The 19,038-nt window shown below is 42.2% G+C and overlaps 1 protein-coding gene across 1 annotated transcript in view; it reads right to left on the reverse strand.

Moving 5' to 3' along the window:
* Positions 1-3,595: 3,595 nt before the first annotated feature.
* The window catches only part of LOC129833886 (NLR family CARD domain-containing protein 3-like), a 70,811-nt gene continuing 55,368 nt past the window's right edge, over positions 3,596-19,038 (reverse strand). The window contains exons 8-11 of the mRNA XM_055898730.1: positions 18,627-18,800; positions 12,031-12,204; positions 11,717-11,763; positions 3,596-11,251 (exon numbers count right to left, since the gene is read on the reverse strand). Coding sequence (XP_055754705.1) covers positions 10,698-11,251; positions 11,717-11,763; positions 12,031-12,204; positions 18,627-18,800 — 949 coding nt within the window. The 3' untranslated portion in view covers positions 3,596-10,697. The remainder of the gene's footprint in view (positions 11,252-11,716; positions 11,764-12,030; positions 12,205-18,626; positions 18,801-19,038) is intronic.

A 19,038-nucleotide genomic window follows, 5' to 3' on the forward strand; every position in this document is an offset into this window, starting at 1 on the left:
GGACTGAGTATTTGTAGAGGTCTTGATTATGGAATGGGTTGCAGCTGGTGGGGATCTGCTCTGACTCCAGCACACCTGTCTCCATCCACACAATCACACAGAGAGGGAGAGGGAGAGGGAGAGGGAGAGAGAGAGTGTATTGGGGGAGTGGCTGCAGGTCAAGAAGACACTGGATGAACACAAGAGGGCGTAGCAGGAGCAGATGTGACAGATAGAAAGAGAACATGTCGCTCTCAAAAAGTAGCAAAAGAAAGGTGGATAAAGAAAATCGAAGTTTCAGGGAAAAACGGACAGAGAGATATGCATTCATCTTACCAATGTTCTCCACTGCCAAGCCAGTGTGTCTTGTTTGCAATGAAAATATCACTGTTTTCAAATAATTCAATCTCAGTCTGCATTATGAATCTAAGCATGATACTTTCAAAGTGGACTTCCCGCCCCAGACAGAGGCCTTCCCGCCCCAGACAGAGGCCTTCCCGCCCCAGACAGAGGCCCTCCCGCCCCAGAAAGAGGACTTCCCGCCCCAGACAGAGGACTTCCCGCCCCAGACAGAGGCCTTCCCGCCCCAGACAGAGGCCCGACACAGAAAGATTGAAGAATTAACTTCTTGTCAATATGGGGGCGCTGTTTTCACTTTGTAAAACATCGTGCCCAAATTAAACTGCCTCGTACTCTATTCTAGATCGTACAATATGCATATTATTATTACTATTTGATAGAAAACACTCTCAAGTTTCTAAAACCGTTTGAATTATATCTGTGAGTAAAACAGAACTCATTTTCCAGCAAACTTCCTGACAGGAAGTGAAAAATCTGAAATCGAGGCTCTGTTCCAGGGCCTTCCTATTCATTTGCTTGAAATCTATGGATATACATGCACTTCATACGCCTTCCACTAGATGTCAACAGGCAGTGGGAGGTGAAATGGGATGTCTAGCTTGATCTGAGGTCGAACAAGAGCTCTTGGAATGACGTGACCACTATTTCCTTTGTCTACCAAGGCGCGGGAAGGACATCAGCATTGGCTTCTGAAAAGCGTTCGGTATAGACGGCTAATATCTCCGGCTTTGATTTTATTTGATACATGTGATAATATCATCGTAAAGTATGTTTTTTCAATATAGTTTTATCAGATAATTCAACGTTTATCGGGAGTTTTGGAGTTTTCCGTTCTCTGCGTTAGGTGAAGATGGACATCTTCGCGCCGCTTGGCTAGCTAAGGTTGCTAATTCGACAGGAGAAGAGGACATTCTAAAACCAAACAACGATTTATTCTGGACAAAGGACTCCTTGTACAAGATTCTGATGGAAGCTCGGCAAAAGTAAGAACCATTTATGATGTTATTTCGTATTTCTGTGGAAAATGTTTAGTCGTATTTTCCTTCCTTTTTGTGGGCGCTGTCTCGGTATAACGTAAGCTGTTTGTTATGGTAAAGTTATTTTTTAAAATCTAACACGGCGATTGCATTAAGAACTAGTGTATCTTTCATTTGCTGTCCAACATGTATTTTTTAGTAAAGTTTATGATGAGTTCTTTGATTAGATTAGGTGACTGTCCAAAATATCTCCGGAGATTCTGGTGAATCGATGCTACATATTCACAATGTATAACCACGGTTTGCAGCTCAAAATATGCACATTTTCGAACAAAACATAAGTGTATTGTATAGCCTGATGTTATAGGACTGTCATCTGATGAAGTTGGTCAAGGTTAGTGATTAATTTTATATCTTTTGCTGTTTTTTTGCGATCGCTACCTTTGCGGTGAATGAATGCGGTTGTGTGGTTGGCTATTGTGGTACGCTAATATAATGCTATATTGTGTTTTCGCTGTAAACACTTAAGAAATCGGAAATATTGGCTGGATTCACAAGATGTTTATCTTTCATTTGCTGTACACCATGTATTTTTCATAAATGTTTTATGATGAGTATTTAGGTATTTCACGTTGCTCTCTGTAATTAATGGCTGGCTGCTTTGGTGAAATTTTTGATGGTAGCTGCAATGTAAAACTATGATTTATACCTCAAATATGCACCTTTTCGAAAAAAAACATAGATTTATTGTATAACATGTTATAAGACTGTCATCTGATGAAGTTGTTTCTTGGTTAGTGACTAATTATATCTCTATTTGGTCGGTTTTGTGATAGCTACCTATGCGGTAAAAAAATTGTGAAAATTTTGCTATTGTGGTTAGCTAATAGAAATACATATTGTGTTTTCGCTGTAAAACATTTTAAAAATCGGAAATGATGGCTGGATTCACAAGATGTGTATCTTTCATTTGCTGTATTGGACTTGTGATTTCATGATATTTATATGCTAGTATTTACTTGTGGCGCTATGCAAGGCTATGCTAGTCAGCTTTTTACTGATGAGGATGCTCCTGGATCAGGGATGGTGATGAAGTAGAGGTTAAAGAATAGGTTATGGTCCGTTTGAAATATTATCGATTATGTTTGTTAAAAACAACCTGAGGATTGATTAAAAAAAACATTTGACATGTTTCTACGACCATTACGGATACTTTTTGTAATTTGTCGAACGGAACACGGCTTTTGTTTTCTGAACATAATGCGCAACCCAAATGGCGTTTTCTTGTGATAAAAGTAATATTTATCGAACAAAAAGAACATTTGTTGTGTAACTGGGAGTCTCGTGAGTGGAAACATCCGAAAATTATCAAAGCTAAGCGATTAATTTTTATTGCTTTTCTGACTTTCGTGACCATGCTAATTTGGGGCTAGCTGTTGTAGCATTGATTGATACACTCACAAAAGCTTACATTTCTTTAGCTGTAAAGCATATTTTCAAAATCTGACACGATAGGTGGATTAACAACAAGCTAAGCTGTGTTTTGGTATATTTCACTTGTGATTGCATGATTATAAATATTTGTAGTAATATTTATGCATTTGGCGCCCTGGAATTCTAGCGGTTGCTTAGGAAAGTGATCCCGTAAAAGGGATCTGTAGCGCAGAGAAGTTAAAAAGATGGACCTGGCTGACATGGACTGTTTCCTCACCGTATTCTCCTTGTGGTTATCCATGCTGGTTATTTACCTGGTAACAACAAGTGATAATGAAACAAGGACTGAAGCACTCCTTATTTTAGTAAACTAGCGACTGAATGACATGGTGTTTCTTTGAAAAGATGGGCGTGTCTGATATGAAACATACATACAAGGGGAAAGGATCCACAGACACAGAGACTGATATGAAACATACATACAAGGGGAAAGGATCCACAGACACAGAGACTGATATGAAACATACATACAAGGGGAAAGGATCCACAGACACAGAGGCTGATATGAAACATACATACAAGGGAAAGGATCCACAGACACAGAGACTGATATGAAACATACATACAAGGGGAAAGGATCCACAGACACAGAGACTGATATGAAACATACATACAAGGGTAAAGGATCCACAGACACAGAGACTGATATGAAACATACATACAAGGGGAAAGGATCCACAGACACAGAGGCTGATATGAAACATACATACAGGGGAAAGGATCCACAGACACAGAGGCTGATATGAAACATACATACAAGGGGAAAGGATCCACAGACACAGATGATCTTTCTGCACATCTCTTTATTTACAACGCTGGTTGCCATGTTAACACAAACACAGGACATTAAGTGCTACCTGAATTGACTCAGAATAGTAACATAAGTCTAGTCCTGCAGTATCACAGAGAGATCAAACAGGTGTGTGTGTTAGTCAGATTACCCAGTGTCCAGAGCAACCCTATTGATTAGTCCTACAGTATCACAGAGAGGTCAAACAGGTGTGTGTGTTAGTCAGATTACCCAGTGTCCAGAGCAACCCTATTGATGATTCTCTACTCCCAGTGTACGTGGTGTACTATGGTCTTAGCCCCCCATTACAATTATTTACCATGACGTCTGTATGAAAAGTCACCTGACCATAGAGTCTTGAAGTGTTAATACTGTCTGGGTCTTGTCAGAGCTGGACATTAAAACTGGCTCTTCCCTTATTGAAATGGTGAATAAAGGAACATAATGCTTTCATTTTCAATGAAGACAAAATGAATAAACGTTTAGAGAGTTAATGTATGATTTAACACGGCCTGTATCTCTGTATTACAGCACGTCAAATAAAGATGAAACAGGAAGTGTGACTTCTTTCCCTAATGTGGACATTGGAGACATGACTCTGATCATTCTCCTGTATAGATACTGTTCCTGTAATAGTGTAGACATGACTCTGATCATTCTCCTGTATAGATACTGTTCCTGTAATAGTGGAGACATGACTCTGATCATTCTCCTGTATAGATACTGTTCCTGTAATAGTGGAGACATGACTCTGATCATTCTCCTGTATAGATACTGTTCCTGTAATAGTGGAGACATGACTCTGATCATTCTCCTGTATAGATACTGTTCCTGTAATAGTGGAGACATGACTCTGATCATTCTCCTGTATAGATACTGTTCCTGTAATAGTGGAGACGTGACTCTGATCATTCTCCTGTATAGATACTGTTCCTGTAATAGTGGAGACATGACTCTGATCATTCTCCTGTATAGATACTGATCCTGTAATAGTGGAGACGTGACTCTGATCATTCTCCTGTATAGATACTGTTCCTGTAATAGTGGAGACGTGACTCTGATCATTCTCCTGTATAGATACTGTTCCTGTAATAGTGGAGACTTGACTCTGATCATTCTCCTGTATAGATACTGTTCCTGTAATAGTGGAGACATGACTCTGATCATTCTGCTGTATAGATACTGTTCCTGTAATAGTGGAGACATGACTCTGATCATTCTCCTGTATAGATACTGTTCCTGTAATAGTGGAGACATGACTCTGATCATTCTCCTGTATAGATACTGATCCTGTAATAGTGGAGACATGACTCTGATCATTCTCCTGTATAGATACTGTTCCTGTAATAGTGGAGACATGACTCTGATCATTCTGCTGTATAGATACTGTTCCTGTAATAGTGGAGACATGACTCTGATCATTCTCCTGTATAGATACTGTTCCTGTAATAGTGGAGACATGACTCTGATCATTCTCCTGTATAGATACTGTTCCTGTAATAGTGGAGACATGACTCTGATCATTCTCCTGTATAGATACTGTTCCTGTAATAGTGGAGACATGACTCTGATCATTCTCCTGTATAGATACTGTTCCTGTAATAGTGGAGACATGACTCTGATCATTCTCCTGTATAGATACTGTTCCTGTAATAGTGGAGACATGACTCTGATCATTCTCCTGTATAGATACTGTTCCTGTAATAGTGTAGACATGACTCTGATCATTCTCCTGTATAGATACTGTTCCTGTAATAGTGGAGACATGACTCTGATCATTCTCCTGTATATATACTGTTCCTGTAATAGTGGGTTATAGACTGGTCCCGTTACTGCTATAAATTGATTGTCACATTTCATATGTATCTTATTACCAGTTAGCAGAGTACCTTCTACGAGGGGAGAAAATGCATTTCTCTACACAAATGGAACACCTGGACCAAATGCCCCGTATAAAGTCCTGCACTTGATGTTGAGCATCCATTCATTATCATGGTAGTATCAACATGAATGTAGAAGTGTTCAGAAACATCTTCTATTCTTACTGACAATACAAATGAAGTGACTCCAAAATGACAGGACATTATTCACCATTCAGTTTCTATTAGGAAAAACATCATCCAAAACACAAACAAGACAAACTGTAAATGTATTCAACAAGTTTGTAGAATCACAAACTTTATGTAGTTAATCACTGCAGGCAGGAATATGGGACCAAATACTAAAGGTGAGATTGTCTGGAAGACCAACAAAGTCCCCTGTCCCTGAGGTGAAGAGGACAACTCCAGTCTATGGGTCTGGTCCCCTGGCCAGGATGGAAACTAATACCTCCAGTCTATGGGTCTGGTCCCCTGACCAGGATGGAAACTAATACCTCCAGTCTATGGGTCTGGTCCCCTGACCAGGATGTAAACTAATACCTCCTGTCTATGGGTCTGGTGCCCTGACCAGGATGGAAACTAATACCTCCAGTCTATGGGTCTGGTCCCCTGGCCAGGATGGAAACTAATACCTCCAGTCTATGGGTCTGGTCCCCTGACCAGGATGGAAACTAATACCTCCAGTCTATGGGTCTGGTCCCCTGGCCAGGATGGAAACTAATACCTCCAGTCTATGGGTCTGGTCCCCTGGCCAGGATGGAAACTAATACCTCCAGTCTATGGGTCTGGTCCCCTGGCCAGGATGGAAACTAATACCTCCAGTCTATGGGTCTGGTGCCCTGACCAGGATGTAAACTAACCCCTCCAGTCTATGGGTCTGGTCCCCTGACCAGGATGTAAACTAATACCTCCAGTCTATGGGTCTGGTCCCCTGGCCAGGATGGAAACTAATACCTCCAGTCTATGGGTCTGGTCCCCTGGCCAGGATGTAAACTAATACCTCCAGTCTATGGGTCTGGTCCCCTGGCCAGGATGGAAACTAATAGCTCAAGTCTATGGGTCTGGTCCCCTGTCCAGGATGTAAACTAATACCTCCAGTCTATGGGTCTGGTCCCCTGACCAGGATATAAACTAATACATCCAGTCTATGTGTCTGGTCCCCTGGCCAGGATGTAAACTAATACCTCCAGTCTATGGGTCTGGTCCCCTGGCCAGGATGGAAACTAACCCCTCCAGTCTATGGTTCTGGTCCCCTGGCCAGGATGGAAACTAATACCTCCAGTCTATGGGTCTGGTCCCCTGGCCAGGATGGAAACTAACCCCTCCAGTCTATGGGTCTGGTCCCCTGACCAGGATGGAAACTAATACCTCCAGTCTATGGGTCTGGTCCCCTGACCAGGATGGAAACTAACCCCTCCAGTCTATGGGTCTGGTCCCCTGACCAGGATGGAAACTAATACCTCCAGTCTATGGGTCTGGTCCCCTGACCAGGATGGAAACTAACCCCTCCAGTCTATGGGTCTGGTCCCCTGACCAGGATGGAAACTAATACCTCCAGTCTATGGGTCTGGTCCCCTGGCCAGGATGTAAACTAATACCTCCAGGCTATGGGTCTGGTCCCCTGGCCAGGATGGAAACTAATACCTCCAGTCTATGGGTCTGGTCCCCTGGCCAGGATGGAAACTAATACCTCCAGTCTATGGGTCTGGTCCCCTGGCCAGGATGGAAACTAACCCCTCCAGTCTATGGGTCTGGTCCCCTGACCAGGATGGAAACTAATACCTCCAGTCTATGGGTCTGGTCCCCTGGCCAGGATGTAAACTAATACCTCCAGTCTATGGGTCTGGTCCCCTGGCCAGGATGGAAACTAATACCTCCAGTCTATGGGTCTGGTCCCCTGGCCAGGATGGAAACTAATACCTCCAGTCTATGGGTCTGGTCCCCTGACCAGGATGGAAACTAATACCTCCAGTCTATGGGTCTGGTCCCCTGGCCAGGATGGAAACTAATACCTCCAGTCTATGGTTCTGGTCCCCTGACCAGGATGTAAACTAATACCTCCAGTCTATGGGTCTGGTCCCCTGGCCAGGATGTAAACTAATACCTCCAGTCTATGGGTCTGGTCCCCTGGCCAGGATTGAAACTAATACCTCCAGTCTATTGGTCTGGTCCCCTGGCCAGGATGGAAACTAATACCTCCAGTCTATTGGTCTGGTCCCCTGGCCAGGATGCAAAGAGGAAAAAAATCCAAGAGGTATTAGAAGTATGTGATCCTCTACCACATATCTACAACACCAAATCCATGTGTATGTGTGTGTTTACAGCATCATACAGTAGTAGTAACATAATGATTAGTGAGTGTGTTTACAGCATCATACAGTAGTAGTAACAGAATGATTAGTGAGTGTGTTTACAGCATCATACAGTAGTAGTAACAGAATGATTAGTGAGTGTGTTTACAGCATCATACAGTAGTAGTAACAGAATGATTAGTGAGTGTGTGTTTACAGCATCATACAGTAGTAGTAACAGAATGATTAGTGAGTGTGTTTACAGCATCATACAGTAGTAGTAACAGAATGATTAGTGAGTGTGTTTACAGCCTCATACAGTAGTAGTAACAGAATGATTAGTGAGTGTGTGTTTACAGCATCATACAGTAGTAGAAACAGAATGACTAGTGAGTGTGTTTACAGCATCATACAGTATTAGTAACAGAATGATTAGTGAGTGTGTGTTTACAGCATCATACAGTAGTAGTAACAGAATGATTAGTGAGTGTGTTTACAGCATCATACAGTAGTAGTAACAGAATGATTAGTGAGTGTGTTTACAGCATCGTACAGTAGTAGTAACAGAATGATTAGTGAGTGTTTACAGCATCATACAGTAGTAGTAACAGAATGATTAGTGAGTGTGTGTTTACAGCATCATACAGTAGTAGTAACAGAATGACTAGTGAGTGTGTTTACAGCATCATACAGTATTAGTAACAGAATGATTAGTGAGTGTGTGTTTACAGCATCATACAGTATTAGTAACAGAATGATTAGTGAGTGTGTGTTTACAGCATCATACAGTAGTAGTAACAGAATGATTAGTGAGTGTGTTTACAGCATCATACAGTAGTAGTAACAGAATGATTAGTGAGTGTGTTTACAGCATCATACAGTAATAGAAACAGAATGATTAGTGAGTGTGTTTACAGCATCATACAGTAGTAGTAACAGAATGATTAGTGAGTGAGTGTTTACAGCATCATACAGTAGTAGTAACAGAATGATTAGTGAGTGTGTTTACAGCATCATACAGTAGTAGTAACAGAATGATTAGTGAGTGAGTGTTTACAGCATCATACAGTAGTAGTAACAGAATGATTAGTGAGTGTGTTTACAGCATCATACAGTAGTAGTAACAGAATGATTAGTGAGTGAGTGTTTACAGCATCATACAGTAGTAGTAACAGAATGATTAGTGAGTGTGTTTACAGCATCATACAGTAGTAGTAACAGAATGATTAGTGAGTGTGTGTTTACAGCATTATATAGTAGTAGTAACAGAATGATTAGTGAGTGTGTGTTTACAGCATCATACAGTAGTAGTAACAGAATGATTAGTGGGTGTGTTTACAGCATCATACAGTAGTAGTAACAGAATGATTAGTGAGTGTGTGTTTACAGCATCGTACAGTAGTAGTAACAGAATGATTAGTGAGTGTGTTTACAGCATCATACAGTAGTAGTAACAGAATGATTAGTGAGTGTGTGTTTACAGCATCATACAGTAGTAGTAACAGAATGATTAGTGAGTGTGTGTTTACAGCATCATACAGTAGTAGTAACAGAATGATTAGTGAGTGTGTTTACAGCATCATACAGTAGTAGTAACAGAATGATTAGTGAGTGTGTTTACAGCATCATACAGTAGTAGTAACAGAATGATTAGTGAGTGTGTTTACAGCATCATACAGTAGTAGTAACAGAATGATTAGTGAGTGTGTGTTTACAGCATCATACAGTAGTAGTAACAGAATGATTAGTGAGTGTGTGTTTACAGCATCATACAGTAGTAGTAACAGAATGATTAGTGAGTGTGTTTACAGCATCATACAGTAGTAGTAACAGAATGATTAGTGAGTGTGTGTTTACAGCATCATACAGTAGTAGTAACAGAATGATTAGTGTGTGTGAGATAAAAGCTTCCTCTTCAACTGAATACGACCCATTTCTATGTACTGAACACAACCCCTATCACTGTCCTGTCATATTGTGATCAGTATTAAAACATTTCCACCTCTCTTCACCTCTCTTCTTCCATCTATTACTGTACTGTCATATTGTGATCAGTATTAAAACATTTCCACCTCTCTTCTTCCATCTATTACTGTACTGTCATATTGTGATCAGTATTAAAACATTTCCACCTCTCTTCTCCCATCTATTACTGTACTGTCATATTGTGATCAATATTAAAACATTTCCACCTCTCTTCTTCCATCTATTACTGTACTGTCATATTGTGATCAATATTAAAACATTTCCACCTCTCTTCTTCCATCTATTACTGTACTGTCATATTGTGATCAATATTAAAACATTTCCACCTCTTCTTCCATCTATTACTGTACTGTCATATTGTGATCAATATTAAAACATTTCCACCTCTCTTCTTCCATCTTTTACTGTACTGTCATATTGTGATCAACATTAAAACATTTCCACCTCTCTTCTTCCATCTATTACTGTACTGTCATATTGTGATCAGTATAAAAACATTTCCACCTCTCTTCTTCCATCTATTACTGTCCTGTCATATTGTGATCAGTATTAAAACATTTCCACCTCTCTTCTTCCATCTATTACTGTACTGTCATATTGTGATCAATATTAAAACATTTCCACCTCTCTTCTTCCATCTATTACTGTCCTGTCATATTGTGATCAGTATTAAAACATTTCCACCTCTCTTCTTCCATCTATTACTGTCCTGTCATATTGTGATCAGTATTAAAACATTTCCACCTCTCTTCTTCCATCTATTACTGTACTGTCATATTACACATTTTGTGGTAGAATGTGTTGAAGGTGTGTGTCTGAGCGTTAAACCTAACCCCATGTTTTAGTACACCACACTTTCAGCACATTCTACCACAACATTACACACTAGAGAGATATTCTACATTGTTGCTCCAGCGTGTCTTACTGAACATGACCCTGATTAGAGTGAAACATCATGTAGTGTTTGACACAGAGACACTGAGGCACCATCATACCAAAGATGAAACCCTGGATAGAGGTAATCATTGAATGTGGTGTGGAATGTGTGCAGGTGGGTCAGTGTGTCAGAAGAGACTCTATAGAAGGACAGAGTGCCGGCTGGCCAGTCCAGATACACTCCTACTCTGTGGGAGCTGGAGGAGGGGACGTCTATGGTAGTTTCATTATAATTGTGCCAGGCATAGTAACTGTTGTCAGAGCAGCGCAGACACCAGGACTTGTCATTGTGTCCAAGCCAACAGTCGTTAGCCCCTCCTTTCCTGTTGATTTCTTTATATGTCACTCCAATATCAGCCCTTATCCCACTCCACTCTACCTCCCAGTACCAGCGCCCCATCAGACGCTCTCTACACAGCAACTGTCCACAGTGCTCAAATCTCTCTGGGTGATCAGGGTACGGCTGCTCCTCTGTCCTACATGTCACCTTTCTGTTCTCCTCAGACAGAGAGAGGTGTCTGAATACTGTGTTTGGGTCCAGTGTGAGATCACAGACATCTGATGGATGAAACCAGACACAATATTAGAAATCATCATCATTCACAATAGAATGTGAACTCACTTTTCACTAATTCATTTAATGTAGATGTTTCTAGGTATCAAAAGGAGAAGTTAAGGTAACTTGAGACTTGTTGAATGATCATATGTTATACTGTATTGTAATATAAATCACACTTATTCCCATTAATTACACACACACACACACACACACACACACACACACACACACACACACACACACACACACACACACACACACACACATACACACACAAACACACACACACACACACATTTTCAAAGCAACTCTTTGTAAACGTTGGTGTCCCTGATTTCTGCTTCTGTAGAACTACAGCTGATATTTAATATGACCAAGTAAGTAATGATGGTGGTCTTTGACTTTGACTTAACTTGAATTAAGATTTATTCTTAGTCATATTCTTCACAGCAGTCAATACTCACATTTTCTAAGCCCAGGTTTCATTGTGTACTCTCCACCATGTTCCACACTGTAGCGGTAAGCAGAAGAACAGACAGTCATTGAGGGATACACCTGAACTCACACACACACACACACACACACACACACACACACACACACACACACACACACACACACACACACACACACACACACACACACACACACACACACACACACACACACACACAGTCAGTATATAACTTTGTCCAACTGTTGGTAGGAATGTCTGTCTTAACTAGCCTGATAAGTCAAACATGTCTGATATGAACATGGACATAAACCCTCTACATACTTGAGTTTCTCCAGTCTGCAGTGTGGATCCTCCAGTCCAGCAGAGAGCAGTCTGACTCCTGAGTCTCCTGGGTGATTGTAACTCAGGTCCAGCTCTCTCAGGTGTGAGGGGTTTGACCTCAGAGCTGAGACCAGAGAAGCACAGCCTTCCTCTGTGACTAGACAGCGTGACAGTCTGCAAAGAGTCAAATTATATTAAAATCACACTGATATTCTTTGGTGGTGAAAATAGCGGCAGTCCATTTGATTCTACATTTTCAGATATATCGGTGTCCTGAAACCTGCCATATCTAATTATAAATGGATGTTTCATTTTTAGAAATGACAAATTATCAAAGTATTGCTTAAAATGCATATAAAAAATATTTGAGGAGACTGTTCAGAAACATCTTCTTTTCTTACTGACACAAGTGAAGTGACTCCAAAAGGTCAGCGGAGTCAATCACCACCTTCCGGAGACACCTGAAACCCCACCTCTTTAAGGAATACCTAGGATAGGATAAAGTAATCCTTCTAACCCCCCCCCCTTAAAAGAGTTAGATGCACTATTGTAAAGTGGTTGTTCCACTGGATATTTTTTTATTTAATTTTTATTTAACCTTTATTTAACCAGGTAGGCAAATTGAGAACACGTTCTCATTTACAATTGCGACCTGGCCAAGATAAAGCAAAGCAGTTCGACACATACAACAACACATAGTTACACATGGAGTAAAACAAACATATAGTCAATAATACAGTGAAAAAAATAAGTCTATATACAATGTGAGCAAGTGAGGTGAGATAAGGGAGGTGAAGGCAAACAAATATATGTATAAATAAATAAAAATATAAAAAGGCCATGGAGGCGAAGTGAGTACAACACAGCAAGTAAAATAAAAACTAAAAAAACACTGGAATGGTTGGTTTGCAGTGGAAGAAAGTGCAAAGTAGAGACAGAAATAATGGGGTGCAAAGGAGCAAAATAAATTAATAAATAAATACAGTAGGTAAAGAGGTAGTTGTTTGGGCTAAATTGTAGATGGGTTATGTACAGGTGCAGTAATCTATGAGCTGCCCTGACAGCTGGTGCTTAAAGCTAGTGAGGGAGATAGGTGTTTCCAGTTTCAGAGATTTTTGTAGTTCGTTCCAGTCATTGGCAGCAGAGAACTGGAAGGAGAGGCGTCCAAAGGAAGAATTGGTTTTGGGGGTGACTAGAGAGATATACCTGCTGGAGCGCGTGCTACAGGTAGGTGCTGCTATGGTGACCAGCGAGCTGAGATAAGGGGGGACTTTACCTAGCAGGGTCTTGTAGATGACCTGGAACCAGTGGGTTTGGCGACGAGTATGAAGCGAGGGCCAGCCAACGAGAGTGTACAGGTCGCAGTGGTGGGTAGTATATGGGGCTTTGGTGACAAAACGGATGGCACTGTGATAGACTGCATCCAATTTATTGAGTAGGGTTTTGGAGGCTATTTTGTAAATGACATCACCGAAGTCGAGGATTGGTAGGATGGTCAGTTTTACAAGGGTATGTTTGGCAGCATGAGTAAAGGATGCTTTGTTGCGGAATAGGAAGCCAATTCTAGATTTGACTTTGGATTGGAGATGTTTGATATGAGTCTGGAAGGAGAGTTTACAGTCTAACCAGACACCTAGGTATTTGTAGTTGTCCACATATTCTAAGTCAGAGCCGTCCAAAGTAGTGATGTTGGACAGGCGGGCAGGAGCAGGCAGCGATCGGTTGAAGAGCATGCATTTGGTTTTACTTGTATTTAAGAGCAGTTGGAGGCCACGGAAGGAGAGTTGTATGGCATTGAAGCTCGCCTGGAGGGTTGTTAACACAGTGTCAAAAGAAGGGCCAGAAGTATACAGAATAGTGTCGTCTGCGTAGAGGTGGATCAGAGAATCACCAGCAGCAAGGGCGACATCATTGATGTAAACAGAGAAGAGAGTCGGTCCAAGAATTGAACCCTGTGGCACCCCCATAGAGACTGCCAGAGGCCCGGACAACAGACCCTCCGATTTGACACACTGAACTCGATCAGAGAAGTAGTTGGTGAACCAGGCGAGGCAATCATTAGAGAAACCAAGGCTGTCGAGTCTGCCAATGAGGATGTGGTGATTGACAGAGTCAAAAGCCTTGGCCAGGTCAATGAATACGGCTGCACAGTATTGTTTCCTATCGATGGCGGTTACGATATCGTTTATGACCTTGAGCGTGGCTGAGGTGCACCCATGACCAGCTCTGAAACCAGATTGCATAGCGGAGACGGTGTGGTGTGATTCGAAATGGTCGGTAATCTGTTTGTTGACTTGGCTTTCGAAGACCTTAGAAAAGCAGGGTAGGATAGATATAGGTCTGTAGCAGTTAGGGTCAAGGGTGTCCCCCCCTTTGAAGAGGGGGATAACCGCAGCTGCTTTCCAATCTTTGGGGATCTCAGACGACACGAAAGAGAGGTTGAAGAGGCTAGTAATAGGGGTGGCAACAATTTCAGCAGATAGTTTTAGAAAGAAAGGGTCCAGATTATCTAGCCCGGCTGATTTGTAAGGGTCCAGATTTTGCAGCTCATTAAGAACATCAGCTGACTGTATTTGGGAGAAAGAGAAATGGGGAAGGCTTGGGCGAGTAGCAGAGGGGAGGGCAGTGCTGTTGTCCGGGGTAGGGGTAGCCAGGTGGAAAGCATGGCCAGCCGTAGAAAAATGCTTATTGAAATTCTCAATTATAGTGGATTTGTCGGTGGTGACAGTGTTTCCTATCTTCAGAGCGGTTGGAAGCTGGGAGGAGGTGTTCTTATTCTCCATGGACTTTACAGTGTCCCAGAACTTTTTTGAATTTGTGTTGCAGGAAGCAAATTTCTGCTTGAAAAAGCTAGCCTTGGCTGTTCTAACTGCCTGTGTATATTGGTTTCTGGCTTCCCTGAAAAGTTGCATATCACGGGGGCTGTTCGATGCTAATGCAGAACGCCATAGGATGTTTTTCTGTTGGTTAAGGGCAGTCAGGTCAGGAGAGAACCAAGGGCTATATCTGTTCCTGGTTCTAAATTTCTTGAATGGGGCATGCTTATTCAAGATGGTGAGGAAGGCATTTTTAAAAAATGACCAGGCATCCTCTACTGACGGGATGAGATCAATATCCTTCCAGGATACCCCGGCCAGGTCGATTAGAAAGGCCTGCTCGCTGAAGTGTTTCAGGGAGCGTTTGACAGTGATGAGTGGAGGTCGTTTGACTGCTGACCCATTACGGATGCAGGCAATGAGGCAGTGATCGCTGAGATCTTGGTTGAAAACAGCAGAGGTGTATTTGGAGGGCAAGTTTGTTAGGATGATATCTATGAGGGTACCCGTGTTTACGGAATTGGGGTGGTACCTGGTAGGTTCATTGATAATTTGTGTGAGATTGAGGGCATCAAGCTTAGATTGTAGGGTGGCTGGGGTGTTGAGCATGTTCAAATTTAGGTCGCCTAGCAGCACGAGCTCTGAAGATAGATGGGGGGCAATCAGTTCACATATGGTGTCCAGAGCACAGCTGGGGGCAGAGGGTGGTCTATAGCAGGCGGCAACGGTGAGAGACTTGTTTTTAGAGAGGTGGATTTTTAAAAGTAGAAGTTCAAATTGTTTGGGAACAGACCTGGATAGTATAACAGAACTCTGCAGGCAGTCTTTGCAGTAGATTGCAACACCGCCCCCTTTGGCCGTTCTATCTTGTCTGAAAATCTTGTAATTGGGGATGAAAATGTCTGAATTTTTGGTGGTCTTTCTAAGCCAGGATTCAGACACGGCTAAAACATCCGGGTTGGCAGAGTGTGCTAAAGCAGTGAACAAAACAAACTTAGGGAGGAGGCTTCTAATGTTAACATGCATGAAGCCAAGGCTATTACGGTTACAGAAGTCATCAAAAGAGAGCGCCTGGGGAATAGGAGTGGAGCCAGGTACTGCAGGGCCTGGATTCACCTCTACATCACCAGAGGAACAGAGGAGGAGTAGGATAAGGGTACGGCTAAAAGCTATGAGAATTGGTCGCCTAGAGCTACTAGAGCAGAGAGTAAAAGGAAGTTTCTGGGGGCGATAAAATAGTTTAAAGGAATAATGTACAGACAAAGGTATGGTAGGATGTGAATACAGTGGAGGTAAACCTAGGTATTGAGTGATGATGAGAGAGATCTTGTCTCTAGAAACATCATTGAAACCAGGTGATGTCATCGCATATGTGGGTGGTGGAACTGAGAGGTTGGATATGGTATAGAGAGCAGGGCTAGAATCTCTACAGTGAAATAAGCCAATAAACACTAACCAGAACAGCAATGGACAAGGCATATTTACATTAAGGAGAGGCATGCTTAATCGAGTGATCAATAAGGGTCCAGTGAGTAGAGGTTGGTTGGGGTCGTGGCGATCCAGACAGCTGGCCGGGTATATGGCTATCGGTAGCAGCATAGGATGGAGGTCTGTTTGTAGATACCTCGTGCGTTTCCGTCGGTAGGTTCCGTGTAGTGGGGTTTTGTTCAGATAGCAGCCGATAAGACAGCTAACGATTAGCGGGCCTCAGATGAGCGTTCAAGTAACGTCGGGACGGAGGTGCCGGTTGGATAAATCCCTCGGGCAGATAACGTCGGCAGTCAGTCGCGGCAGTCAGTCGTGAAGGCCCGGTGGGGTTCCGTATCTGCAGCAGCAACAAAAGAAACGGGTCCGGATGGTGATGGAACTCCTCAGCTGGCTAGCTCCAGCATGATTTGAGTTTGCTCCGGGGTCGACGTAAGCCAATAGTCACATGGTATGCAGCTAGCTAGCTGCGAAATCAAGGTGCAAGTGTCCAGAGCCTGCGGCTGGAATCCGGGGAAACTGAGAGAAAAAAGTCCCGGAATGCTCCGGTCCGAGTCGCGTTGCACAAAAGTGCCGGTAGATTATCGAGCTAAAGGAATAGCTGATGACCACAAAACGTGGGCAGCTGAAACACCAACGCTAGCCAGCAAACCGGCTAATTTCGGGGCAGCTACAGATTAGCTTCTGGCTAGCTATCGGAGTAGCTTCTGGTTAGCTTTCAGGCTAGCTTCTGAATTAGCCCCTGGCTAGCTTCCACGATGGATTTTCAGATTGAGGTAAATAATACTTTTTGTAATTGGTGAAGCGGGTTGCAGGAAAGCTTTTGCAGGAAAGCTTTTGTAGTTAAGTTCTTGGATAATAAAATAAATAAAAGATATGCGAAGAAAAGGTGTAAATATATATATATACAGGACACGACACGACAATACGGAAAAAGACGTCTGAACTGCTAAGCCACCTTGGACATGATGACATGATATCATAAGGTGAATGCACCAATTTGTAAGTCGCTCTGGATAAGAGCGTCTGCTAAATGACTTAAATGTAAATGTAAAATGACAGGACATTATTCACCATTCAGTTTCTATTAGGAAAAACATCATCCAAAACACAACCAAGACAAACTGTAAATGAATTCAACAAGTTAGTAGAATCACAAGCTTGATGTAATCACTGCAGGCATGGAATATGGGACCAAATACTAAACTTATGACTACTTTAATACAATATAAGTGAGTTTGTCCAAATAATTAAGACTTCTTCAAATGGGAGAACTAGATACATAAAGTGCTTTCATTTCTAAACGGTAAAATATATAGGTGACATTCTGTACTGTCACCTAATATGAAACATTCTATCTCAAATCCAAAATGCTGGAGCACAACACCAAATGTAAAACTGTAATCTTCACTGTCCAAACACATATGGTGTAGACTATGTGTGTCTGGTAAACACATGTGGATCTGGTGAACAGTTATCACTTGTTGACCAACTACAGGAATACTGACCTCAGAGTCTCCAGTTTACAGTGGGGATTCCCCAGTCCAGCAGAGAGCAGCTTCACTCCTGAATCCTTCAGGTCATTGTAGCTCAGATCCAGCTCTCTCAGATGTGAGGGGTTTGACTCCAGAGCTGAGACCAGAGAAGCACAGCCTTCCTCTGTGACTCCACAGCCTGACAGCCTGACAAAGAGATCATCATGACTTCACAAACACACTGTTGATTTAACACCAGTAGTGTAGAAGGACAATGGCAGATGCATTTGGTTAATTCTCTCAAACAACATATAGATTCATCTTCCGTCTCCTAGAATTGTATGGTCATAATGTTATACTAATGTGAAAATCAATGCACTGATTCAATATGTTATTCAATATAATGATCAATGAACCCTTTGTAAGTGTGATTGATATGTGATAATGAACATAGAATATCCAGTTCATTAACTGTAACAACCCCAGCTTCCTGTGGTGAAACGACTGCTGTGCAAGGTATTGGGCAACAGCTTTTGTCCTGTGTGTGTGTGTCCAGTGTGTGTGTGTTTGCATGTCCAGCGTGTGTGTGTCTATTGTGTGTGTGTGTCTATTGTGTGTGTCCAGTCTGTGTTTGAGAGGACACACACACATACACTGGACACACACACACACACACACTGGAATAACACTGGACACACACACGCACACACACACACAGTAACATATAACTTTGTCCAAGTGGTGGTCAGAATGTTTGTCTTAACCAGCCTGATAAGTCAAACATGTCTGATATGAACATGGACATAAACCCTCTACATACTTGAGTTTCTCCAGTCTGCAGTGTGGATCCTCCAGTCCAGCAGAGAGCAGCTTCACTCCTGAATCCTTCAGGTCATTGTTACTCAGATCCAGCTCTCTCAGGTGTGAGGGGTTTGACCTCAGAGCTGAGACCAGAGAAGCACAGCCTTCCTCTGTGACTCCACAGCCTGACAGCCTGCAAAGAGTCAAATCATATTAAAATCACACTGATATTCTTTGGTGGTGAAAATAGTGGCAGTGTATTTTTCTCCATATTCATGTCTCACCCAGATCTGTTTCACCTGTCTTGTGATTGTCTCCACCCCCTCCAGGTGTCGCTAATTGTGTTTCCCTGGTGTATATATCCCTGTGTTTCCCTGGTGTATATATCCCTGTGTTTCCCTGGTGTATATATCCCTGTGTTTCCCTGGTGT

This window comes from Salvelinus fontinalis, chromosome 34 (assembly GCF_029448725.1).
Source record: "Salvelinus fontinalis isolate EN_2023a chromosome 34, ASM2944872v1, whole genome shotgun sequence".
NCBI classification, from domain to species: domain Eukaryota; kingdom Metazoa; phylum Chordata; class Actinopteri; order Salmoniformes; family Salmonidae; genus Salvelinus; species Salvelinus fontinalis.